General features: G+C 40.6%; 1 protein-coding gene across 1 annotated transcript in view; it reads left to right on the plus strand.

Moving 5' to 3' along the window:
- The first annotated feature begins 13242 nt into the window (after positions 1-13242).
- The window catches only part of NSG2 (neuronal vesicle trafficking associated 2), a 64001-nt gene continuing 54625 nt past the window's right edge, over positions 13243-22618 (plus strand). The window contains exons 1-2 of the mRNA XM_024247089.3: positions 13243-13700; positions 14583-14733. Of these exons, the coding sequence (XP_024102857.1) occupies positions 14605-14733 (129 nt within the window). The 5' untranslated portion in view covers positions 13243-13700; positions 14583-14604. The remainder of the gene's footprint in view (positions 13701-14582; positions 14734-22618) is intronic.

Genomic DNA, 22618 nt, shown 5'->3' on the forward strand with positions numbered 1-22618 from the left:
CAATGAAGGAAATGAAGAAAATAGCAAAGAATCAGAAAAAATTATGACAAGTACATGACAATACATGTCATAAGAATTACTTTTTTTACGTGTATTTTTTAGAGATGTGGTCTTGCTATTTTGCCCAGGCTGGATTTGAACTCTTGGGCTCAAGCTGTCCTCCTGCCTCAGCCTCCTGAGTAGCTGGGACTATAGACAGTGCTACCATGCCTGGCTAAGAGTTAATTTTAAGGGGTTAAATCCTTACATTGAAAAGTTTACCTATAAAGTACAATGACCTAGTGAAGAAATAAGTCCAACTATAAAAAGCTGGGAAGAACAAATAGAAACCATAGAAAGAAGGCCTTGCAATTGTATTTTAGATAAAGAAGAATTCAAATCATGAAATGCTAAATAGGACTAATAGCTCATTTTACACTTATAAAAGTAAAATTCACAAGAAGATGTGACATCATGAAACAGTTTGCCAAATATCATAGCTTTAATGCAAGGAGAAATTTCATAACAATCATGTAAGATAGAAACACCTCTCTCTCATTTCTTGACAGATCAGGCAAGTAAAAAAATAAATGAGGGCAGAGAAGATTTAAATGGCATAACTAACAGACATGATGTAGTAGTTATATATACAAATCTGTATTTATAAATAATATGGCTTCTTTCTTTATGTCCAGAGAATTTTAACAGAAATAGTTCATATGTTAGGCCATTGTGAAAATGTAATACATTCCCCAAAGCAGAAAAGACCACAGTTTTGGACTACACATAATAAAACCAGAAACTAGTCTCAAAAGATACACATCATAGCAACAATGAAAACCAAGCATTTGGAAATTAAAACAAACCAAAACCATCTTACTGAACAAGTCGTGAGTCGAAAAGAGAAGTAAATCTTCAGTTAAATGTGAAAAATTATAATGGAAAAACAACAATCAGCAGAGATAAAGTAATGACATTAACTTCTTTCATGATTAAATAGGAAGAAGGCAATTCAATAAATTAGATATTTGTCCCAGGAAGTTCAAAAGCCAAACTTAAGGAAATTAGACACTATAAAATAATTTTTAAAAAGTATAAATTAATATATTAGAAAATGAAAACAATACCACCAATTAACCCAAGACTGATTCTTTAAAAAGTTTATGTAATAATAGAATAATAACAGTAAATATTTGTTTTGGACATACATGTATTGTTTTAAGCACTTTTTAGATGAGTATGAACTCATCTAATCCTTATAATGGTCCAATATGGTATTAGTAGTATCTTTACTTTTCAGTGGGGAAATTGAGGCCCAGAGAAGTTAAATAACTGACCCAAGATCATAAATCTAGCAAGTGGCAGAGCTGGAATTTGACACCGACAGTCTGGTTCCAGAGACTGTGTCCTTAATTCCCATACTATACTCACAATTATTAAGGAAGATGCTTACAAACTCATGGAAACAATGTCAAATTAAAAATCATAAGTGAAAACAACGTGTATGATACTATAGTAAAAACATGGATGATTTAAAATATTCTTTATAAGTTATTTATAGTGAAAGCCATCTGGCAATATCAGATAATGTTCAAATGAATAATTATTTCTGTGTTTCATCCATGTCAGTGCCAATGCATAGCCTTAAGGATGTATTATTAGGCTAAGGGTAAGGTTATAAAGTTTGCACTTCTCGGCATGGTGCTGTGATAGATATCTGTTGATTGTAGTTCTCAACACTCCTTTCTGCTTTTTAGAAATGCTTCCTTCCTTCCAATAAATGCTTTTGCCCAATTCAACCATGGGGTTTGCATTGAGGTTCTCATCTTATAAGTCTCCTTTCCCTTGTCAGATGTGAGCACTGGACTCTACTTGGGCCAATCAGAGCCTTTCCTCAGAAGTTTTGAACTTAGGACTGGAGAGAGTAAATCTCATGTTCTTCTTTGGTGTGGTGGAGAAGCTTATCTTAGTAATACTTCTGCTGAAAGCAACTAAAATTTTGGTCAAAATAAAAAACAGGTGTTTGAAACAATAAGCTACCACTATGCACATATTAGAATGGCTAAAACCTAAAACACTGATACTAATGTGGAGCAACAGAAACTCTCATTCATTGCTGGTGGGAATACAAAATGGTACGAACACTTTGGAATACAGTTTGGCAGTCTCTTACAAAACCAAACATACTCTTAGCATACAATCCAGCAGTTGTCCTCTCTGGTACTTACCCAAATGAGTTGAAAAATTATTTTCAAATAAAAACCTGCACAAATATTTAAAGTAGCTTTATTCATAGTTCCCCAAATTTGGAAGCAACCAAGATGTCTTCAAGAGATGAATGGATAAACAAAATGTGGTGCATCCAGACAATGGGACAGTATTCAGTGGTAAAAATAAGTGAGTTATCAAGTCATGAGAAGACCTGGAGAAACCACAAATGCATACTACTAAACAAAATAACTGATCTTAAAAGGCAACATACTGTATGATTCCAATTAGATGACATTCTTGAAAAAGGCAAAATTATAATCAGTAGTTCCCAAGGGTTCAGAAGGAGAGAGGGACGAATAGGTGGAACATGCAGATTTTTAGGGCAGTGAAACTCTTCTGTATGATACTGTAACGGTGGTTACGTCCTACATGCATTAGCCAAAATTCATAGAATGCATGATCCAAAGTGAGCCCTGATGTAAACTATGGACTTCGGTTAAGAAAAGTGTATCAAAATTGTGTCATCAATTGTAAAACATGTACCACACTAATACCAGATGTTAGTAATAGGGGAAACTGTGTGTGTTTGTAGGGAAAGGTGGGTGGTGATGGCAGAAGAGAGGGTGTATGGAAACTCTGTAGTTTCCGCTCGATGTTTCTGTAAACTTAAAACTGCTCCCAAAAATAAAATATGTTAATTACAAACAGAAAGAAGAAACAAAGCAGCTGTTTGAAGGAAAGGGACCGATGCAGGATAGAGTCGGGAGCTAAGATTCTGGAGAGATTGGCGGTAAGCCTCAAATTCTCCACTATTTTCTCCCTTCACGCTGCTGATGGAAACTGAGCAGAAAGTGGTGATCTGGAGCTTTCAGCAGTTTTATGGGATAGGAGAGATTAACACTGAGGTTCAGTGCTACCAAGTTATCCAGGACAGGAAGGGAGAAGATCCCAGAGAAAAGGGAACTGCTGAGAACGAGCCCAACCTTCTCTAACATGTTCCCCCTCAAGATGTTTTCTGATTCTTAATCTGTACACGACTGATGACCCAAACAGAAAGTGGATGTGAAAAGGCTAAGAAACTTCAGCAGAACCGTTGAAGCCTCACAGCACCACAGAGAGGCAACTGGAGGCCAGGGCCTGGCATGGGGGACGTGTCCTGGTAAATGCCCTAGACTTTCATTTGAGACCCCAGAGGGGTCTTTCATTGGCGGTATGCTTATACATGGAAAAAGAACACTAAACGTAGGATGTAATGAAAACCTGTCACATAACATCACAAATCCTTTGAAACCTATGTATGTAAAATAATTATTTTGGTAGTCTTAGGTAGATTCCAGCTGAGTGGCTGTTGAGAATCTGTGTGGCTCTGTGGTTGGGACCAAAGGCCCTGGTGGCATGGGCTCTCAAGTGGGATCTTCTGATTTGGGGTTGCACAGATCTATGGAAAAAGCACGGTTTCCCAGGCTGGGTAGCATGCTCACTCACCACCTCCCTTGGCTGGAGGTGAGGACTCCCTTTGCCCTGTGTGGCTCTCAGGTGGGCCAACACACCACCTTGCTTTTCATTTTTATCTGTGGGTCATGCCAACCACCTAGTCAGTCCTGATGATAGAATACGGATACCTTGCTTGCCAGTGCAGGATTCTCATGCTGTTTTGGTTCTTCTCAGTGTAAGCCTCCGACCACTGCTAGTCAGCCATCTTGGCCCTGCCCACCCTTCCTTTTTTTAAAAAAAAAAAAATTGTTTCTTCCATTTAATCATGCTCCATTTCCTTCCCTGTGAAAATGAGCTCTTGGGAAGGAATCTAATAGATTCATTCACACAAAGGCTGATTAAATTAATTATGTGATCTCCAGGACCGTAATGCTAATGATTTTGAACATCCTTTAATGTGCTTATTTGCTATCTATTCATACTCTTTGATGAAGTATCCATCCAAGATTTTTGCCCACTTTTTAATTTTTTTTTTTTATTGTCAAATTATGAGAGTTCTTTATGTCTTCTGAATACAAGTCTGTTGTCAGGTACATTTGCAAATATTTTCTCCAAGTCTATAGCTTGTCTTTTTATTTTTTCTTAACAGTGTCTTTGGTAAAACAAAAATCTTAAAGTTTGATGAACCCCAATTCATCAATATTATGTTTTATAGATTTTGCATTTGGTGTCAAGTGTATGAACTATTTGCCTAACCCTAGGACATGAAATATTTTTTCCTATGATTTATTCTAAATATTTTACAGTTTCATATTTCACTTTTAGATGTGTAGTCTATATTTATATAAGATATGAGGTTTAGGTCAAAGCTCATTATTCGACATCATTTTTAAAAGACCATCTTTTCTCTACTGAATTGCATTTGCGCTATTGTCAAAAATCCATTGGCCATATTTGTGTGGGTCTATTTTTGTGCTCTCTCATCTCTCCTATTAATCTACATATCTATCCCATTGCCATTACAGTGATGTATAAAATACTGTAACTTTATAGTAAGTCTTAAAATTGGATAGTGTGATTCTTTCAATTTCATTTACTTTTTAAAAATAATTGTTTTGGTTATTATAGTTATTTGGCCTTTCTATATATATTTTGGAATAACCTTATCTACAAAAATTTCTGCCAGAGGTTAGAATTGAAAATTGACCCATAGATCAATTTTTATGGATTCGACATCATTACTATGTTGAATGTCCAATTAGTGAACTTGGTGTTCTTCAATTACTTAGGCCTTTAAGATATTTCTTAAGCATTTTGTAATTTTCACTATACAGACCCTGTATGTATTTTGCTAGATTTATACCAAGGTTTTTTATTTTGGGGAACTATTGTAAATGGTATTGTAAAAAACATTTTGATTTCTAATTATTCATTTCTGGTAAATAGAAATATGATTGATTAATTTGTGCACATTCATATATTCATGAATGTTAAACTCACATATTAAATTGGTTCAAGGTATTTAAAAAATAGATCTCTCTTTTTTTTTAATGCAAGCAATTATGTTCTCTACAAATAAGGATAGTTTTATTTCTTCCTTTCCAATCTGTATGCCTCTTATTAATTTTTCTTGCTTCATTGCACTGGCTAGTACACTTCTAAGTAAGAGTGGTGGGAGTGTTGCTTTGTTTCAGATATTAGGAGGAAGGCATTTTGTCTTTTACCATTAAGTACCACATAATGCTAATTTTAAAATTTTTTGCAGAGATGGGGGTCTCACTATGTTGCTTAGGCTGGTTTCAAACTCCTGGCCTCAAGCAATCTTCCCACCTCTGCCTCCCAAAGTGCTGTGATTACAGGCATGAGCCATTATGCTTGGCCAAATTTTATTTTATTTTTAAGATGTCCTTTATCAGGCTTAGTTTCATTTTGTTCCAAGTTTGCTGAGAGTTTTTATTGTGAATGGACATAAATTTTATTAAATGTTTTTCTCTTCATCAATTTTACTCCTAGGATAAAGCCCATGGTGTATTATTCTTTTTGTCTGTTGCTGGATTTGATTTTCTAATATTTTGTTGAAAAGTTTTACACCTATATTCATGAGGCATATTGGCCTGTGTTTTTCTTGTCTTGTACTGTCTTTGGTTTTGGTATGAGAGTAATGCTGTCCTCATAGAATAAATTGGGAACTGTTTATCTCTTCTTCTGTTTTCTAGAAGAGATTGTATAGATTTTTTTTTAAAATATGTGTTCTCACAGTGAAACTGTCTGGTTTGAAGATTCCTTTTTGGGGGAAAATTACTACAAATTCAATTGCCTTAATAGTTAGGATTATCATTCAGATTATCATTTCATCTTCAGTAAGTTTTGCTAGTTTGTGGTTTTTGAGAAATTGGCCCATTTAATCTACTTTATCAAATTTATGTACATAGCATTGTTTGTAGTAGTCTCTTATTATCCTTTTAATCTCTTCATGCTCTGTAGTGTTAGCGCCTCTTTCATTCACAAGGTTAGTAATTTGTGTGTTCTGTCTTTTCTCTTTGTCAGTCTTTCTAGAGGTGTATCAAAGTTACTAATTTTTAAATTTAAATTTTAATTCTTTTGAAACAGAGTTTTGCTCTGTCACCTAGGCTGGAGTGCAGTAGCTCTATCACAGCTCACTGCAGCCTCGACTTTTCTGGCTTGAGTGATTCTCCCGCTTCAGCCTCCTGAGTAGCTGGGACTACAAGTATATGCCGCCATGCCTAACTAATTTTTAAATTTTTTGTAGAGATGGGGTCTCACTATGGTGCCCAGGCTCATCTAGAACTCCTGGGATCAAGTGATCCTCCTGCCTTGGCCTTCCAAGGTTCTGGGATTATAGACATGAGCCACTCTGCCCAGCCAAATTTACTAATCTTTTTAAAGAACCAACTTTTGCCTTTGTTGATTTGCTCCATTGTTTTTCTGTTTTCAATTATATTGATTTCTGCTGTTTATTATCTCTTTCCTTCTGTTTGCTTTGGGTTTATTTTGCTCTTCTTATTTCTGGCTGAAAGGTTAGATTATTTATTTGAAATCTTTCTTCTTTTATAATACACACATTTAATGCTGCAAATTTATCTCTCATTACTACTAAAGCTGCACTCCCCAAATTTTGATATCTTGTATTTTCATTTTTGTTCCGTTCAAAATATTTTCTCATTTTTCTTGAGACTTTCTTTTTGATATATGAATTGTTTCTAACAATGTTGTTTAACTTCTGTTTGGAGACTTTCCTGTTACTATTCTGTCATTGATTTTTTATCTAATTCCATTATAGTCAGAGAACAGTTTTTTTGTATTATCTCAATTTTAAATTTTTTTCAGGTTTGTTTTATAACTCGGGATATGGTCTATCTTGGTATGTTTTTAATATGCACTAAAAATAAATGTTTATTCTCCTGTTTTGGGTGAATTATTCTATAAATGTCAGTTAGATCCAGTTAATTGATGATGTTCTGTTCTCCTATAGCAGTGGTTCTCAACTGAGAATGATTTTCCCCCACTTCCCCCAGGGGACATTTGTCAGTATCTGGAGACATTTTGATAATCACAGCTTAGGAGGGGATGCTGCTGGCATCTGGTAGGTAGAAACCAGAGATGCTGCTAAGCATCCTACAATACACAGAAGTGCCTTACCCCACAACTCTCACCATAATTATCCAGTCCAGAATGTTAATATTCCTGAATTTTCTGTTTGCCCTATCAGTCAATTAAAGAGAGAGAAGTATTGAAGTTTCCAACTATAATTGTGGTTTTGTCTGTTTCTCTTTTTAGTTCTGTCAGGTTTTGGTCCATGTGTTTTGAAGCTTTGTTATTAGGTTCATACGCATTTAGGATTGTTATGTGTTCTTAGTGAATTGACCTTTTATTATGTGTAATGTCCCTCTTTATCTCTCTTTTCTTTGCTCTGGATAGTTTGTTTGATATTAATATAGCTACTCCAGCTTTCTTTTGGTCAATGTTACATTGGTGTATCTTGTTTCATCCTTTTACTGTTTTTTTGTTTGTTGTTGTTGTCAAATGATGCTTCATTTAAATATTTTCCTTTGTTGTTGTTAACTAGCTGGACATTCCACTATGCCATTGTTGATGTCATCTATGATGCCACGAGGGTGGTAGCCATCAATAGTGCAGTCCACCAGTTTGTGGGCAGTCTCCAGGAGCTCTTTAAGAGTTCCAGAGATTTCTCTAGCTAAATATCAGTGCTGCATTGGGAAATGCTGACAATTGCAACAGAAATGATATTTCCACTCTGCTTACTGTTTTTTTGCTGTTTTCTGTCACAGAGCGATTCTTGGAGAACTTTGACGATAGTGCAGAGGCAGAATGTACCACCTCAATCTGGGCCTGCATGTTCTGAATGGTTCATTTCACTGTAATCCTTAGGGTCTTCCAGTCACTAGCTTTTTTGGCAATGTCATCACCAACATTTATTTGGAGACAGGTCCATGGAGTTGATCTCAGGGGTAAGGGCAGGCATGACACTGACTTCCCCACCAGTGTACCTCAGGTATACAACTTTGATCTTGGTGTGCTTGAACCTGGATGGCATGGAAAAGGTGGCTGGTGTTATATGAAATCAGATGCTGCATGACAGAAGAAGGTTGCACTTTGTTTTCCTCTGAGCTGAAAGCCCAGAGTCCATACTTTTACTTTGAATCTACTTATATTTTTATATTTGAAGTGAATTTCTTGTTGACAGCATATATTTGGTTTGTGTTTTTTCTCCATTTTGACAAACTTTTTAATTAGTTTGTTTAGCCCACTTACATTTAATGTAATTACTGGTATGTTTGAAGTCTACTGTTTCATCATTCGTTTTCTTCTGCCCCCTAATTTTTTTGTTCTTCTCCTTTTCCTTTTCTGCCTTCTTTTGGAACTTTTTTTGTATCTCACTTGATCTATTGCATTTTGACTATATCTCTTTGTATATTTTTGTTTGCCCTAGAGATAACAATAGAAAAATTTAACTTTGCCTACTTTTGCCACTTCAAGTAGAATATAGAAACATTCCCACCATATTGGTCCCTTTAGCCTCAATTCTTTGTATTGCAGTTGTCTTATATATCACTCTACATACATTGAATACCTCATCAGAAGATGTTATAAGTTTTGTTTTCAACTACAAACATATTTTAAAGAACTCCAGGCCGGGCATAGGTGGCTCATGCCTATAATCCCAGTGCTTTGGGAGGCCAAGGCAGAAGGATCACTTGAGGCCAGAAGTTCGAAGCTGCAGTGATCTATAATAGGATTGTGCCATTGCACTCCAGTGGGGGTGACAGAACGAGACCCTGTCTCTTAAAAAAAAGATCATTACGTAGCAGAAAAATAGTCTATTATACCATAATAGTCTATTGTATTAAGAACCCCTCACAGTAGAGTAACTATAATTTATAAAAATCGATTGTATATTTCAAAATAGCTGGAAGAAGAAAAAATAGGACCTTGCCAACCAGGAGAAAATTTCCCATATCACTTCAGCCCTCTGTTTCTTCCTGCAGCTTCTCTCCTGGCCTCACATATCAGGAGACCTGAATTTCCCACTGCCTTGAGACAGGCTTGGACCTTACTAAACTCAATACCACTGGCTTGAAATTATTTTTTGAAATTTTGCTTTTAATTAACACATAATAATTGTACATCTATATGGAGGATGGTGTGATGTTTTGATACATGTATACATTCTTTTTTTTTTTTTTTTGGGACGGAGCCTCACTCTGTTACCCAGGCTAGAGTGCAGTGGCACGATCTCTACTCCCTGCAATCTCCACTTCCCAGGTCCGAGTGAGTCTCCGGCCTCAGCCTTCCAAGTAGCTGGGATTATAGGCACCTGCCATTAAGCCTGGCTAATTTTTGTATTTTTAGTAGTGACAGGATTTCACCATGTTGACCAGGCTGGTCTTGAATTCCTGACCTCAGGTGATCCACCTGCCTCAGCCCGCCAAAGTGCTGGGATTACAAGTGTGAGCCACCGTGCCTGGCTGATATATGTATACATTCTACAGTGATAAAATCAGGGTATTTTGCATGTTCATCTCATTTATTTATCATCTCTTTGTATGAGAACATTCAAAATTCTTTTAGCTCTTTTAAAATATACAATACAATATTGTTAACCATAGTTACCCTACTGTGCAGTGTAACAGCAGATTTTTTTTATTTAAAAATATTTATTGAACACCTTCTCTTTACCTGGCAATAGGTGACATGCTGGATATACATGGTGAACAAAACAGGCACAGTCCTCACTTTATTGGGTTCTCATTAACCAAATAAGTTTTACTGATGGAAAGGATTCACAGCTATGATGTTATATAAGTTATTTAACCCCCTTTGAGTCTCAGTTGTCTCTTCTATAAAATGGGGTTAGTAATATATTCCTTCCAGAATTATTATGTCCCCATCTTGTTCATAATGCATATCCCTGGTTATCTGCCATATAGCGGGTACTGTATGTTTATTACAGAACTAACAAATATATCAAAAATGAATATATAGGTCCCTTAAGCAATGGGTCCACATTATACAGTAGCCAATATTGTGGACAATATTTTCTCCTCCTTTTTAAAAGTCACTGTCACAGATAACAACAATAAATGTGACAACTCATATTTGTTTACTCTTACTTTTTTTCCTTGCTAATTTTTAAAGATAATATGTCTTTTGTAGGGACATGGATGAAGCTGGAAATCATCATTCTCAGCAAACTATCGCAAGGACAAAAAACCAAACACCGCATGTTCTCACTCATAGGTGGGAATTGAATAATGAGAACACTTGGACACAGGAAGGGGAACATCACACACCGGGGCCTGTCATGGGGTAGGGGGAGGGGGGAGGGATAGCATTAGGAGATATACCTAATGTAAATGACGAGTTAATGGGTGCAGCACACCAACATGGCACATGTATACATATGTAACTAACCTGCATGTTGTGCACATGTACCCTAGAACTTAAAGTATAATAATAATAATAATAAAAGAAATGAGCCAGGCACAGAAAGACAAATATCATGTAGTCTCACTTATAGGTGGGAACTAAAAAAGTTGAACTTAGAAGTAGAGAAGAGATGGTGGTTATCAGAGACTGGGGGTAGGGGGAAGACATTGGTCAAAGGATACAAAATTTTGATTATATAGAAGGAATAAGGTAACAGCAGTATTTATTCTTCCTGTCTAACAGTAACTTTGTACCCCTGGACCAATCTCTTCCCCTTCTTCCCCACTCCCTACTATCTCCAGCCACTGCTAAGTACTATTCTACTCTCTACTACTATGAGATTAACTTTTTTTTTAAGATTTCACATTAGTGAGATCATGCAGTATTTGTCCTTCCGTGCCTGGCTTATTTCATTTTACAGAATGTCCAGGTTCATCCATGTAGCCACAAATGACAGAATTTATTTTTTGTGGCTGAATAGTATTCCATTGTGTATATATATATATCACCTTTTCTTTATCCATTTATTTGTCAAATGCACACTTGGGTTGAGTCCATATCTTGGCTATTGTGAATAGTGCTGTCATAAACATGAGAGTACAAATATCTCTTTGACAGACTGATTTCCCTTCCTTTAGATGAACATCCAGTAGTGGAATTGCTGTATCGTATGGTAGTTCTATTTTTAAATTTGGAAGAACCTCCACACTGTTCTTCCTAATGGCTGTACTAATTTACATTCGCACTAACAGTGTATAATAGTTCCCCTGTCTCCATGTTTATGATGGCATTTGTTATTTTTGTATTTAATAATAGCCATTGTAACTGGGACGAGGTGATATCTCATTGTAGTTTTGATTTGCATTTCCCTGATGATTAGGGACATTGAGCCCTTTTTCATACACATGTTAGCAATTTGTATGTCTTCTTTAGAGAAATGTCTATTCAGGTATTTTGCCTTTTTTTTTTTTTTTTTTTTGAGACAGAGTCTCGCTCTGTTGCCCAGGCTGGAGTGCAGTGGTGTGATCTCAGCTCACTGCAACCTGTGCCTCACAGGTTCAAGTGATTCTCCTGCCTCAGCCTCCCGAGTAGCTAGGATTACAGGCATGCACCACCACTCCTGGCTAATTTTTGTATTTTTAGTAGAGACGGGGTCAGGCTGGTCTCGAACTCCTGACCCTGTGATCCACCTGCCTCGGCCTCCCAAAGTGCTGGGATTACAGGCATGAGCCACGGCTCCCAGCCGCCAATTTTTAAATCAGATTTTTTTTTGGCTGTTGTTTGAGTTTCTTATATATTCTGGGTATTAACCCCTGGTCAGATGCATAGTTTGCAGATATTTTCTTCCATTTTGTAGGCTGTCTCTTTAGTCTGTTAATTATTTCCTTTGCTGTGCAGAAGCTTGGCTTGAAATTATTAAAAGTGTGATTTCTATGTGTGAATCAATCACAAGACATGTCAAAGGGAATTTCTTTTTCCTTTGGAGGAAAAAGATTAAACACAAGTGTTCACAATTGACTCCACGTGGTTATCCACATTGTGTTGTCACAATGATTGCACCTGAAAACTCATCTAGGTCTTTGGAGAGAAGAGAGTGGAGGACTAACATTTATTGGGACACTCCCATATCATATATCTGCCTACTTCTATTAATATAGCCCTGTGCAGCTCAGATGTGCTAGCCTTTGTTGTCTTAGAGAATCTCTCTCTCTCTGTCTCTCCACACACGTGCCCCCCCCCACACGTTTCATTACTGAACAATATATATAATAATTAAGTTTTCTCCTGACCTTTTAGCTAGTAGAGTGTATGCTCAGCACATGAGCACTAACTAGGGTGACCTAACAACTTATCACATAAACTAGAATACTTTTGAAAGCAAAAGGGGACCCTATTACAAATGCCAAGACAGCTGGGCCTCATGAGGTGCATCATAAGCAGCACTGCAGCTGGGAATGAACAACCATCAGTGACTTGAACCACAGCTTAGTGAAAACAGTGGCAACAGCCTTGACCTCAGAGGATTTGAAGAGAATCTATGAGCAATCCTCAGAGATGAAATAATTCAGCCATTCAGAACCTTGTCCCTAAGTAATAAGGGGTTTCCTTGAGCACAATCTCTTCTCATATTTACAATCACTCTGCAAGAGAGATATTATTATTCTTACACCAGAGATAAGGAAATGGAGGTTTAAAGAATGCAAAATGTCAAAAATCCATACAGCCAGAATTTGGTAGAGCCGACACTAGGACTTTGCCCTCTCTGATTCCAGGCACCAACTTGGAAGCCGTGTAATGTCCTGGGCTGGATACAAATTTTGGTGGCCACCGATCAGGGTTCAAATTCCAGCTCTGGTTACCGTGGCTGACCTGTATGATCACGGTGCAATGTTGAGTGTAGTAGCTAATGTGAATACAGTGCTTGCCATAGTCCCTGCTCTGTACTACATGCATTCCCTATGCTATCCCATTTCATGCTTTGTACTAACCCCATCATGTGTGTACTATTAGAAACACCATTTTGCAAATGAGGGAGATAGTCTGAAAGAGGCTGGAAAAGTGCCCACTGCATGAAAGATACACAATAAGTGTATTTCCCTTCTGTCCTGACCACAGGGTCAGAGCACAGCAGAGGTCTTGAACTATTCTGTTTTATGATATTGTTCTGGAAGGTCTTAGGAGGCATCCCTTCTCCTAATGAATGTGCCTGCTTTTCCAGTTTTTCCAAAGGCTCAAGGATTACTTGTTATATGGTGCATATAATTTTTTTTTTTGATGTGGCCAAAATCCCTTCCACTTTCTTGAAACCATTTTGTCCCATGCAGTGGTTGTGGCCATGCATTAGAAACAGCAGGTGGTGCCAGATGACAGATGGTGTGGGAGCGCGTTCCCCGGTAGGAGGGGGCGCGAGCGAGCAAGCAGGCAGGCAGCTGCCAGGAGCTCTTCCCTGCTCGCTCACGCCTGCTCTCAGAAGCTCCGATCCAGACACACGCGAGGCGCTGTCCTTTCAGCACCACAAGCTCGGGCTGAGGAGGGAGGACTCCTGGCCGTCCTCCTCCTCTTCAAATTGGCTTGAATCTGCTCTGACCCCCCACGAGTGCAGCACAGTAAGTAGGCATTTGTTTTTGCTATAACCACTCCCCAATATCTTCCAACCCCTTTCACCCCCACAACAACCCTGTTTTGTCTAAACGTTCCATCAGCAGGATTGAGAGAAGAAATTCAGTTGTGTTGGGCTTCTGGGGGTGGGAGGGGAGAACCATTTGACTTCTAAGGGATCTGGAGATGAATAAATGTGATTTATTTATTTAGTTGGCAATCCTGCAATATGGGGGCTACTAACTTTCCATGGAACCAAAAAAAATAATGGCCCTTCGCTATTGAGGAAATGGAGGCATTCCATGGCTGAATTAACAGGATCAGGTTCAAGCTAGCCTTTTTTTTTTGTTTTTATTTTAGGAAATTGCACCTCATGTACAATCCACATATGATGTAACAGGGTACACATTGAGACCTTGAATGTATTTATTGTGTTTTAGGGTATTGCTGATGGAAAACCAACATAATAGAATAGCAACCAGAGTGGTGAGGTGAAATTTATCATACTACGGGTGGGGGAGTGGTATAATAGGACTTCATTTTGCACTAAGTATAATCTTTTTACTGGCATTTTGTGAGCACTTTAGCTCTAGTGTCTTGGGTATTTGTTTTACACTTGTATTTTTTGTGTGTAGGTTTAAGATTTTCCTTGAATTCCTTAAATTTGAGTGCTGTTGAACCCCATGGGAAGGTGGCATATTTTGATGATTAAAGAAGTTTTGTTGGACAATGGGAATCATGTCAGGAAATCTAGTGGAAGATCAATGACTGATCACTAGATTGAAAGCCACTTGAGTGGAGCTGTTGAGGACAGTGCTATTTTCTCTGTCGTCAGCCCTCTATTTCTGCCTCACCTCCTGCTGTAACCAGAATCCCACTGCTTGCCTTAGGTCTGGGAAGAAAGGCGTAAGGATGGTGAAGCTGAACAGTAACCCCAGCGAGAAGGGAACCAAGCCGCCTTCAGTTGAGGATGGCTTCCAGACCGTCCCTCTCATCACTCCCTTGGAGGTTAATCACTTACAGCTGCCTGCTCCAGAAAAGGTAAAGCAGGTCCTCTTGCTCTCATCAGCCCCCAGGATCCCCCCATCTCAGGAAATAAAGCAGCAAAAAATTCCACCCCCCAAATCCTTTCATTCCCTTATCTGCCAAATGTGCTCCCATTCTTGTAAAATGTAGTTATTCCTTTCAGAGCCAGGACATCTCTTGTGTTATTTCAGATTTATGGTAAGTGTTTATTCATTTTTTGTTCATATCTGCATAAATGGGCAAGCAAATTGATCTTTCCTTGTTAAAGTTTTCTTACAGCTGGTGAATACTGATAAGCTTCTAGATGGTGACAGAAAATTCATCTTGATTATTTTGGGAAGGTCTTTCCAAAATTGACAGGTATAGATTTGAGGACAGAGGATTGGATTCACTCCAACAAGCATTCAGTTTGTACCTGCTAAGGCCCTGTCCCTATATTAGGAGTTGGTTATAAAAAGACAAAATTACAAAACCCTTTTCTAGTATGACAGATTAATCTAATTCATCCTGGTAAATGTTATACCTGAGCATTACAAAGATTGTGAGGATGCACAGGTGGAAACAACTAAATTCTGTTGGGGTGGAGAGGGTTTGGGAATGGGACTGGGAGGACAGGTTAGGCAAACTGCAGGAGAGAGCATTTGAATTGGGCTTTTAAAGGTGAGTAAAAACCCTTCCTGGCAGACCATGGAGTGGGGAAGGGAAGGCATTTTTAAGGCAAAGGGCACATATATGCAAAGCATGGAGAGCTTTGGGGAGCAGCATGACTGCAGGAGAGTGTCTTTTGGGGAGGCGTGGCTGGAAATGAGTGACTGGCTGATGGCACATCTCCTGACATGGGAGTAGTCTATGAAGAATGGAGGTGGGCATTCACACAAATGTGGGATGGGGGTTATGGACACAGAAGGGAGAAATAGTATCATTTCAGGTCCACCTGAGACAACCTGGAGTTTTATTATGTGAGCTTTTGTACACGGTAAGGGAGAGACTTGGAGGCTAATGATGGAGTTTCCTGGCTGAATGGATTATTCCATCTGTTTGATTTCCCATTGGCATCTGCAGGAGGGCATTGTGTGTCTTAACCAATTGGCTTCAACCAATCAACAGAAGAGGAGCCAAAGCTAGATAAATGGGCTGCTGATTGGCCAGGGGTTGAATCATTTGTTTTGAAAGTGCAGAGATTGTCAATAGGAGAACGTGCAGGGGTGGGGTGGCAGACAGAGAGAATTCTTAAGAGCCATCCTAAGGAACTGGTAAAGCCTTTAAAGATAAATTCTGAACAGGCAACTAACACTAAAGCAATGAGAAGGAGCAGTATTAATAGAGCATGTGCTACATGTATATCAGAGCTTCTTGGTTTTCAACTGCATATTAGAATCACCTGGGGAGATTGTGAAACTCCTGCTTTCTAGGCCATGACCCAGAACAATTGTATCAGAGTCTCTGAGAGTGAGACCTAGGCATTAATATGAATGAAATCTCCCAGGTGACTCCTGCATGCAGCCAAAGTTGAGGACCATTGTTTTAGGTGTGCGTTAACCCTGGGAGTCAGGGATTATTCATTCATGTTTATAGATGAAAATTTGGTGAGTTATCCAAGCTCACAGAAGGAGTAAGTAGAAATGTTGCAGTTTGAACCCAGATATAAGTAGAAGTTGGGTAGGAGAAAGGAGGGATATTCTCTTGGGGCTTTGTGAGGCCAACAGCTATAGCCTTGCAGATCTGCATGTCTTTAAGAGGTGTGAAAAGAAAAGGGATTGTGATGAGGTCATCTTTCCCCTAGCATTCTACATGCCTGCAGGTCATCTAGAGATTATCATGGTCTCTGTCCCCCCTTACTCTCCCACTCACCTCCCAGGGCTTTATTCTTTCCTTGAGAGAGGAGGCACGTCTGATAACCATTGAGTATCTAGTCCAGGTATACCAGAAGCTGTCCCAAAGCCTGAAGGATAATGCATTGTCTCTCATAGTGGGCCTGCATGTGTGCAACGTGAAGCCAATTATCCTGAAAGATCCAGGGCACCAGTTTGACACTCTGATTGTCATCACACAGTCTTTCACCAGGGCGGCCTCAGTTTCCTGTTTTTTGATATGGGGAGGATCACATCTACCTCACAATGGTAAGAACAAAGTTAGATGTGGCATCATACGTAAAGTGCCTGGTAAAAAAAAAATTCCAAGAGGCCAGGCGTGGTGGCTTATGCCTGTAATCCCGCACTTTGGGAGGCTGAGGCGGGCAGATCACAAGGTCAGGAGATCGAGACCATCCTGGCAAACATGGTGAAACCCCATCTCTACTAAAAATACAAAAAAATTAGCCGGGCGTGGTGGTGGGTGCCGGTAGTCCCAGTTACTTGGGAGGCTGAGGCAGGAGAATGGCGTGGACCTGGGAGGCGGAGCTTGCAGTGAGCCGAGATTGTGCCACTGCACTCCAGCCTGGGCAACAGAGCGAGACACTGTCTCAGAAAAAAAAAAAAACAAAAAACAAAACTACAAGAGAATAGCATCACCATTTTTCAGGTGCTTCCTAAATTCTAAGCTATATGTGCACGCGCACATGCGCGCGTGCGCACACACACACACACACAATCACTCACACATGCGTGCAATTTTCTTTCTTCTTCTCAGGAATTAATAGGCCCCAGTGAGGGGGTCACTACGTTGGTCTGAATTTTACAGAAGCTCAGACACAGAGTGGTAAAGTAGCTCCCCACAGCAAATAGCTGGGAAAGCATCCTGGACGTAGAGCCCAGGCAGTGCTGTTCCAGAACCTTCCACCTCAGCAGGAATGAGGAGTGAGCCAGCCTGGGAGTCCCCAGGTGTGGTCTGTGGCTCAAGCTCAGCCACTGAACCACAGTGCGCTCCATTCCCCTCTCTTAGCTCTGTCTTCTCTGAGTGGGAAATTGTATTATCAGTTTTCTGTGCTAATATTTAGATTTTAGAATTTTACAAGAGTAATTATATTGTTTCCCTGACATGAGATGTGTTAAAAGTAAATTTTGCTCATGAAGCCAAAGGTCCTCTAAATGCTTAGAATAGTGTCCAGATGACAAGCAAGGACTCTGAAGCCACCTGTTTACGTGGGTTCAAATCCCACTCCAACTCTTACCAGCCTGCTTTGGCTAAGAACTTGGAGGGTAGTTTCTTAAGTTGCCTCAGCGTCAGTCTTCTAGTGTATAGAATGGGGACGCTAATTTTGGGACTCACTTACAGGACTTTTGTAGAAGAGGCAGAGTGAGCCCTGACACAGCTGTCAGCTGTCAGCCCTTTGGTTAGGCTCCAGTCAGATGGTGAGTATTTGAAGCTAAGATGGTTATCAGAAAGAAGGATATTTGACCCCAGTGTCAGATCATAGCTTTTCTTTTTGAAAATGTAAAATACAGAGTATGCTTGTAATACTGAAAATCAGTATTCTAAGTATCCTTTAGTAGTATGAAATCTGAATTTCAAGAGAACAGCTTCTGAAGGCTAGCTGGAGTCCTCTTGTGGAATGTGTCTGAAGACTTGTTCCAGGATAGGGAGGGAACTATGCAGGGCATTCAGGTTATTTCAGTTAATCTTCCCAGTAGCCTTGTGAGGCAGATCTCAGTGCACCCATTTCACTGATGAGGAAACTGAAGCTCAGGACAATATAATGGCCTGCCTAAACTTTACAGATGAAGAGTGGAAGGGCTAGGGTTGGAACCTCAGTGTACTTGATGTTCCAACTTTTTTTTTCTGCATTGCACTGCCTTCAGTAAGAAGTCTCTCATTCTGGGAGAGTGCTTCCTCAAACTCTAGGCTTCCTCATCCGTGGCTGCCCCTTGAGCCCTCCCCCTGGCAGACTCCTGGACCTGGAAGGGACCTGGACTGTTCCCCCAGACAGAACACCAGAGGCCCCAGTGCTCTCTCCCTGCCTGGTGCTGGAGAGACTGGTGTCTGCCTCAAGGAAGAGCACCAGGCTCCTGAGTTGCCTCCTGCCTCTTCTCCCTTTCATGTGACTCACTGTCCCCAAGCCTCCACACTGCCCCCAAGCCTATCCCCAGGGCTGTGCCTTGGTCCTTCTCCCATGGAAACCTTCTGCATCTCCTCACCCCACAACATCCCGTCCCTGAATCTTGACCTTGCCACTCCAGCTCTTTCACCATCTGGCCTGCTGGCCTCCATTCCTTTCACTCCCACATTGTGCCTCGAATGTCAGCATGCCAGACCTACCTGCAGCAGCTCCATGGGTGCAGTTCTCTCTCCCTGGGGGGCAGTTAGCAATGTCTGGAGACATTTTTCATTGTCACAACTAGAGGGAGGATTCTACTGGCATTTTATGGGTGGAGGCCAGGAATGGTGCTAAATATCCTATAATGTACAGGACACCTAAGTCCCCCAGTCCTGCCCCTGGGAAGAATTATCCTGCCCCAAATGTCAACAGCGCCAAGGTTGGGAAACCCTGCCCTAGAGTCGCATACTCCCCAGGATGTTCCATGCCTTCACATCCATGAACATGCCATTCCTTCTGCCCAGAATTCCCTTCTGGCTCCTTTGCTTGTATGATGTCAGTATTAATCTTTCTAAATCCAGTTCAGACAGCACCTCTCCTGAATGCCTTCCTCGACCACTGATAAGTATAGCTGTAGTTGTACCTGTTCATTCATTCATCGTCCATCTATCCATCCATCTACCGATCCATCCATCCATCTACCCATCCGTTCATCATCTACCCATCCATCCATCCAGCAAGTCTTGTAGCATACCCTCTGTGAGCCAGGCACTGTGCTAGGCCATAGATACACAGCAATGAAAAGACAGCATTGGCCACTGCTTTCATGGAGCTTCCAGTCCAATGAGAAAGAGAGACTTCAAACAATCCATCATACACATAAAAGCATATAGATGCAAATTGTGAGAAGGGCTATTAAGGAAAGAACAAGGTGTTGTAATGTAAGGAGAGATAAGACATATAGGGGACCTAATTATAATGACAGGGTAGTCAGGCAACAGGCCTAACTGAGCCCTGAGGAGGGTGGAGGAACGATCAGGGGGCCACATTGGCTGGTGATGTCAAATGGTGGAGAGAGACTTAAGAGATGAGGTGGGGTGGGCACAAGTTTATGTGGTTTGTTTGTTTTCTTCAAAAGTTATTTAAAGCAGGAGAGTCACAGGATCAGAGTTTGATTTTGGAAGATTGCCCTCATTGCTGTGAGCCACCCTAGGGACAAGGAACAGGCTCAGTCTCATGCCTGGTCTTCTGACGTCCTCTACTTCTCTCTGTCCAATCAGTCCTCCACGCAGCACCAGATTAGTGTCCCCCAAAACAGGGGTGACTGGGTTGCCTGAAGCACCCCCAATATGGGAGTACAAGAAAGGAATGGGAGGTCTGGCATCAGTTAGAAGGCCACTGCTACATTCAGGGAAGAGAGGATAGTGGGGCAGTGGCAGGGGGGTGGGGAGGCTAGTGGTATTTAGACGTGGTACCAGGTTGATTGGGAGGAGAAATTGCTTCCTCTGCTCCATTTTCCCACTAGACCTGAGGCCCTAGCTAGACCTGAGGCCCCAGCTAGACCTGAGGCTGTATCATCTCGGTAGCCTTAGGCCTGGCATGCAGTGGGCAGTGGAAATTACTGGCTGATTCTCTCTCTTGCCTAGCTTAAAACTGGACTCAATTCTCTGCTTGGTGGCTGAGGAAATAGACTCAAATCTAGGTGGCTTTCTCCAGGCCATGGGAGCAAGCTCCTGAGAAGCTGGAACATTAGTTTGCAGACATCAAATTTCAGGACATGCCTTTGGTGCTTTGCTGCCTTTGGTTCATCTAAGTAGCCACAATAACCCAGGTGTCCCCACAACCTCTGTGACGTTGCTACCATAATCCCCATTTTACAGGTGCAGAAACAGGCTCAGACAGGTGGAAGGCTGTCCTAGGGTGCACCAAAGGAAAACAATGCAGCCAAGATCTGCATGCAGGTGTGCTGGGAAGGGTGGCAGGTCTGCAGAAAGCAAACCATAGACAGGCACAACCCACCTTGGCAGAGCCACAGGGCAACCGTAATCGGCAAGTCTGCAGCTGTGCTCTGGGAAAACACTTCTTTTCTTTCTATTGATTATTAAGTCTTTATGCATCTCGGAGGAGGTCACTTACCTGCTTGTGGGAGGAGAGGAACACAGATATTTAGAAACTAATGACTAATGTGTGACATGCTTTACATTTTGCACAGTAGGCCACATGCACTTCGTAGTCCTAGAGACCTGGGTTCAAATCTCAGCTAAGCTATTTACTTACTGTGTAGCTTTAGGCACATTGCTTAGCATCTCTGGGCTTTGAGTTTGTTCAGCACTAAAACAGGCAATAATATCTACCTCAGAGGGTGCTGGTGAGGGAAACAGTGTGACAGTTGTCTAATGGGCCCAGCTCAGTGCAAGGCATACTGAGGGAGAGCACAGATAGTTTCCTTTCTTTCACTGGGCATCCAGAATATGTCTCTTGAAGATGATAGGTTTAGAAGGAGACTGCAGAATTGGAGCATGCTGAGAAGGATGGTTTTTCACAGGTGGGTGTGGGGCAGTGTGGGGCCTGATGATGCTACGCAGGGGAGGCCTGAAAGGGGACCTATGGCTGTCACTGAGGCCTATGTGCCTTCTGGGCCTCTCTCTGGGCTTTCCGCAGGGTTTCTTTTTCTCTCCGAGACACAGGATGTGAGAAATGTAGGCTTTCCCCAGGGAACAACAGAAATGCACATCCCTGCAGGCTCCAGGCCCTAGAGCCCCCTGGTTCTTCAGAGAATCTCAAGAGATGAATTATAAATCATCTCAAATTGGGACAACATCTCTGACTAGGCAGATCCAGCAAATAGATAATGATGTATAAATGTCAGTATTGATCATAACAAAAATGCCTTAAAATTTAAAATTATAAGCCAATAAAAATGCCATAAAATTTAAAATTATAAGGAATAAAAAATGCCTTATAATTTAAAAACACAATTTTAAACAAAAATACTTTTTTACCTACCGAACTGGCACAAAAAAATGGATATTTCCTCATGTTGACAATACTGGGGCAAACTTGTCCTCAGTTCGCTCTTGTTGGTTATGTAATGTGATGCAGTGTTTTTCAGAGGGTATTTTGACATTGTCTGTACAATGTAAACTGTGGATAGCATTTGACTGGTGTGCTTTTCACTAGTAGGAAGTTACCCTATGGGTATATATTTCAAGTATGCAAAGGCCACTATATATTGAAAAGAACTGGGAACAACCTGGACTCTTCCCTGAGAAGGGCTTGGTTAACTGAGCTCTGGCGCACGCATGCAGAATCCTAAGCAGAGGTTTTGAGAATGAGGCTGATCTGCATGCGCCAGCATAGAAAGATATAACAGACATGCTGCTTCGTCCAAACAGCTTTAAAGAGAATGGTGTGGAGTGATCCCATTTGGGGAAACACACATAGTGTGAGCATGTTTTATTCTTGTAATTCATAAGACAGTTTTGGAAGGACACACAGAAAACTGTTAAATGTTTGGGAAATGGGAATTGGGGTAGGTGCGTTCCATTTGAAGAATTTTATTCTATACTTTTCATCTTTTTTTGTTTTTACCATAAGAATGCATCAAATTTTATTCATCTGTTTTTAGAGACAGGGTCTCTCTGTTGTCCTGAAGCTGGAGTGTAGTGGTGTGATTGTACATAGCTCCCTGCAGTCGCGAACTCCTGGGCTCAAGCAATCCTCTTGCCTCAGTCCTCTAAGTAGCTGGGACTACAGGCACATGCTACCACACCCAGGCTGATTTTTAAAGACTTTTAATAGACGGGGCCTTGTTGCCCAGGCTAGTCTCAAACTTCTGGCCTCAACTGATCCTCCTGCCTTGGCCTCCCAAAGTGCTGGGATTACAGATGTGAGCCACTACACCTGGCCTCAGATTTTCTATTAAAA

Source organism: Pongo abelii, chromosome 4 (genome assembly GCF_028885655.2).
Source record: "Pongo abelii isolate AG06213 chromosome 4, NHGRI_mPonAbe1-v2.0_pri, whole genome shotgun sequence".
In the NCBI taxonomy this organism is placed as follows: Eukaryota; Metazoa; Chordata; class Mammalia; order Primates; family Hominidae; genus Pongo; species Pongo abelii.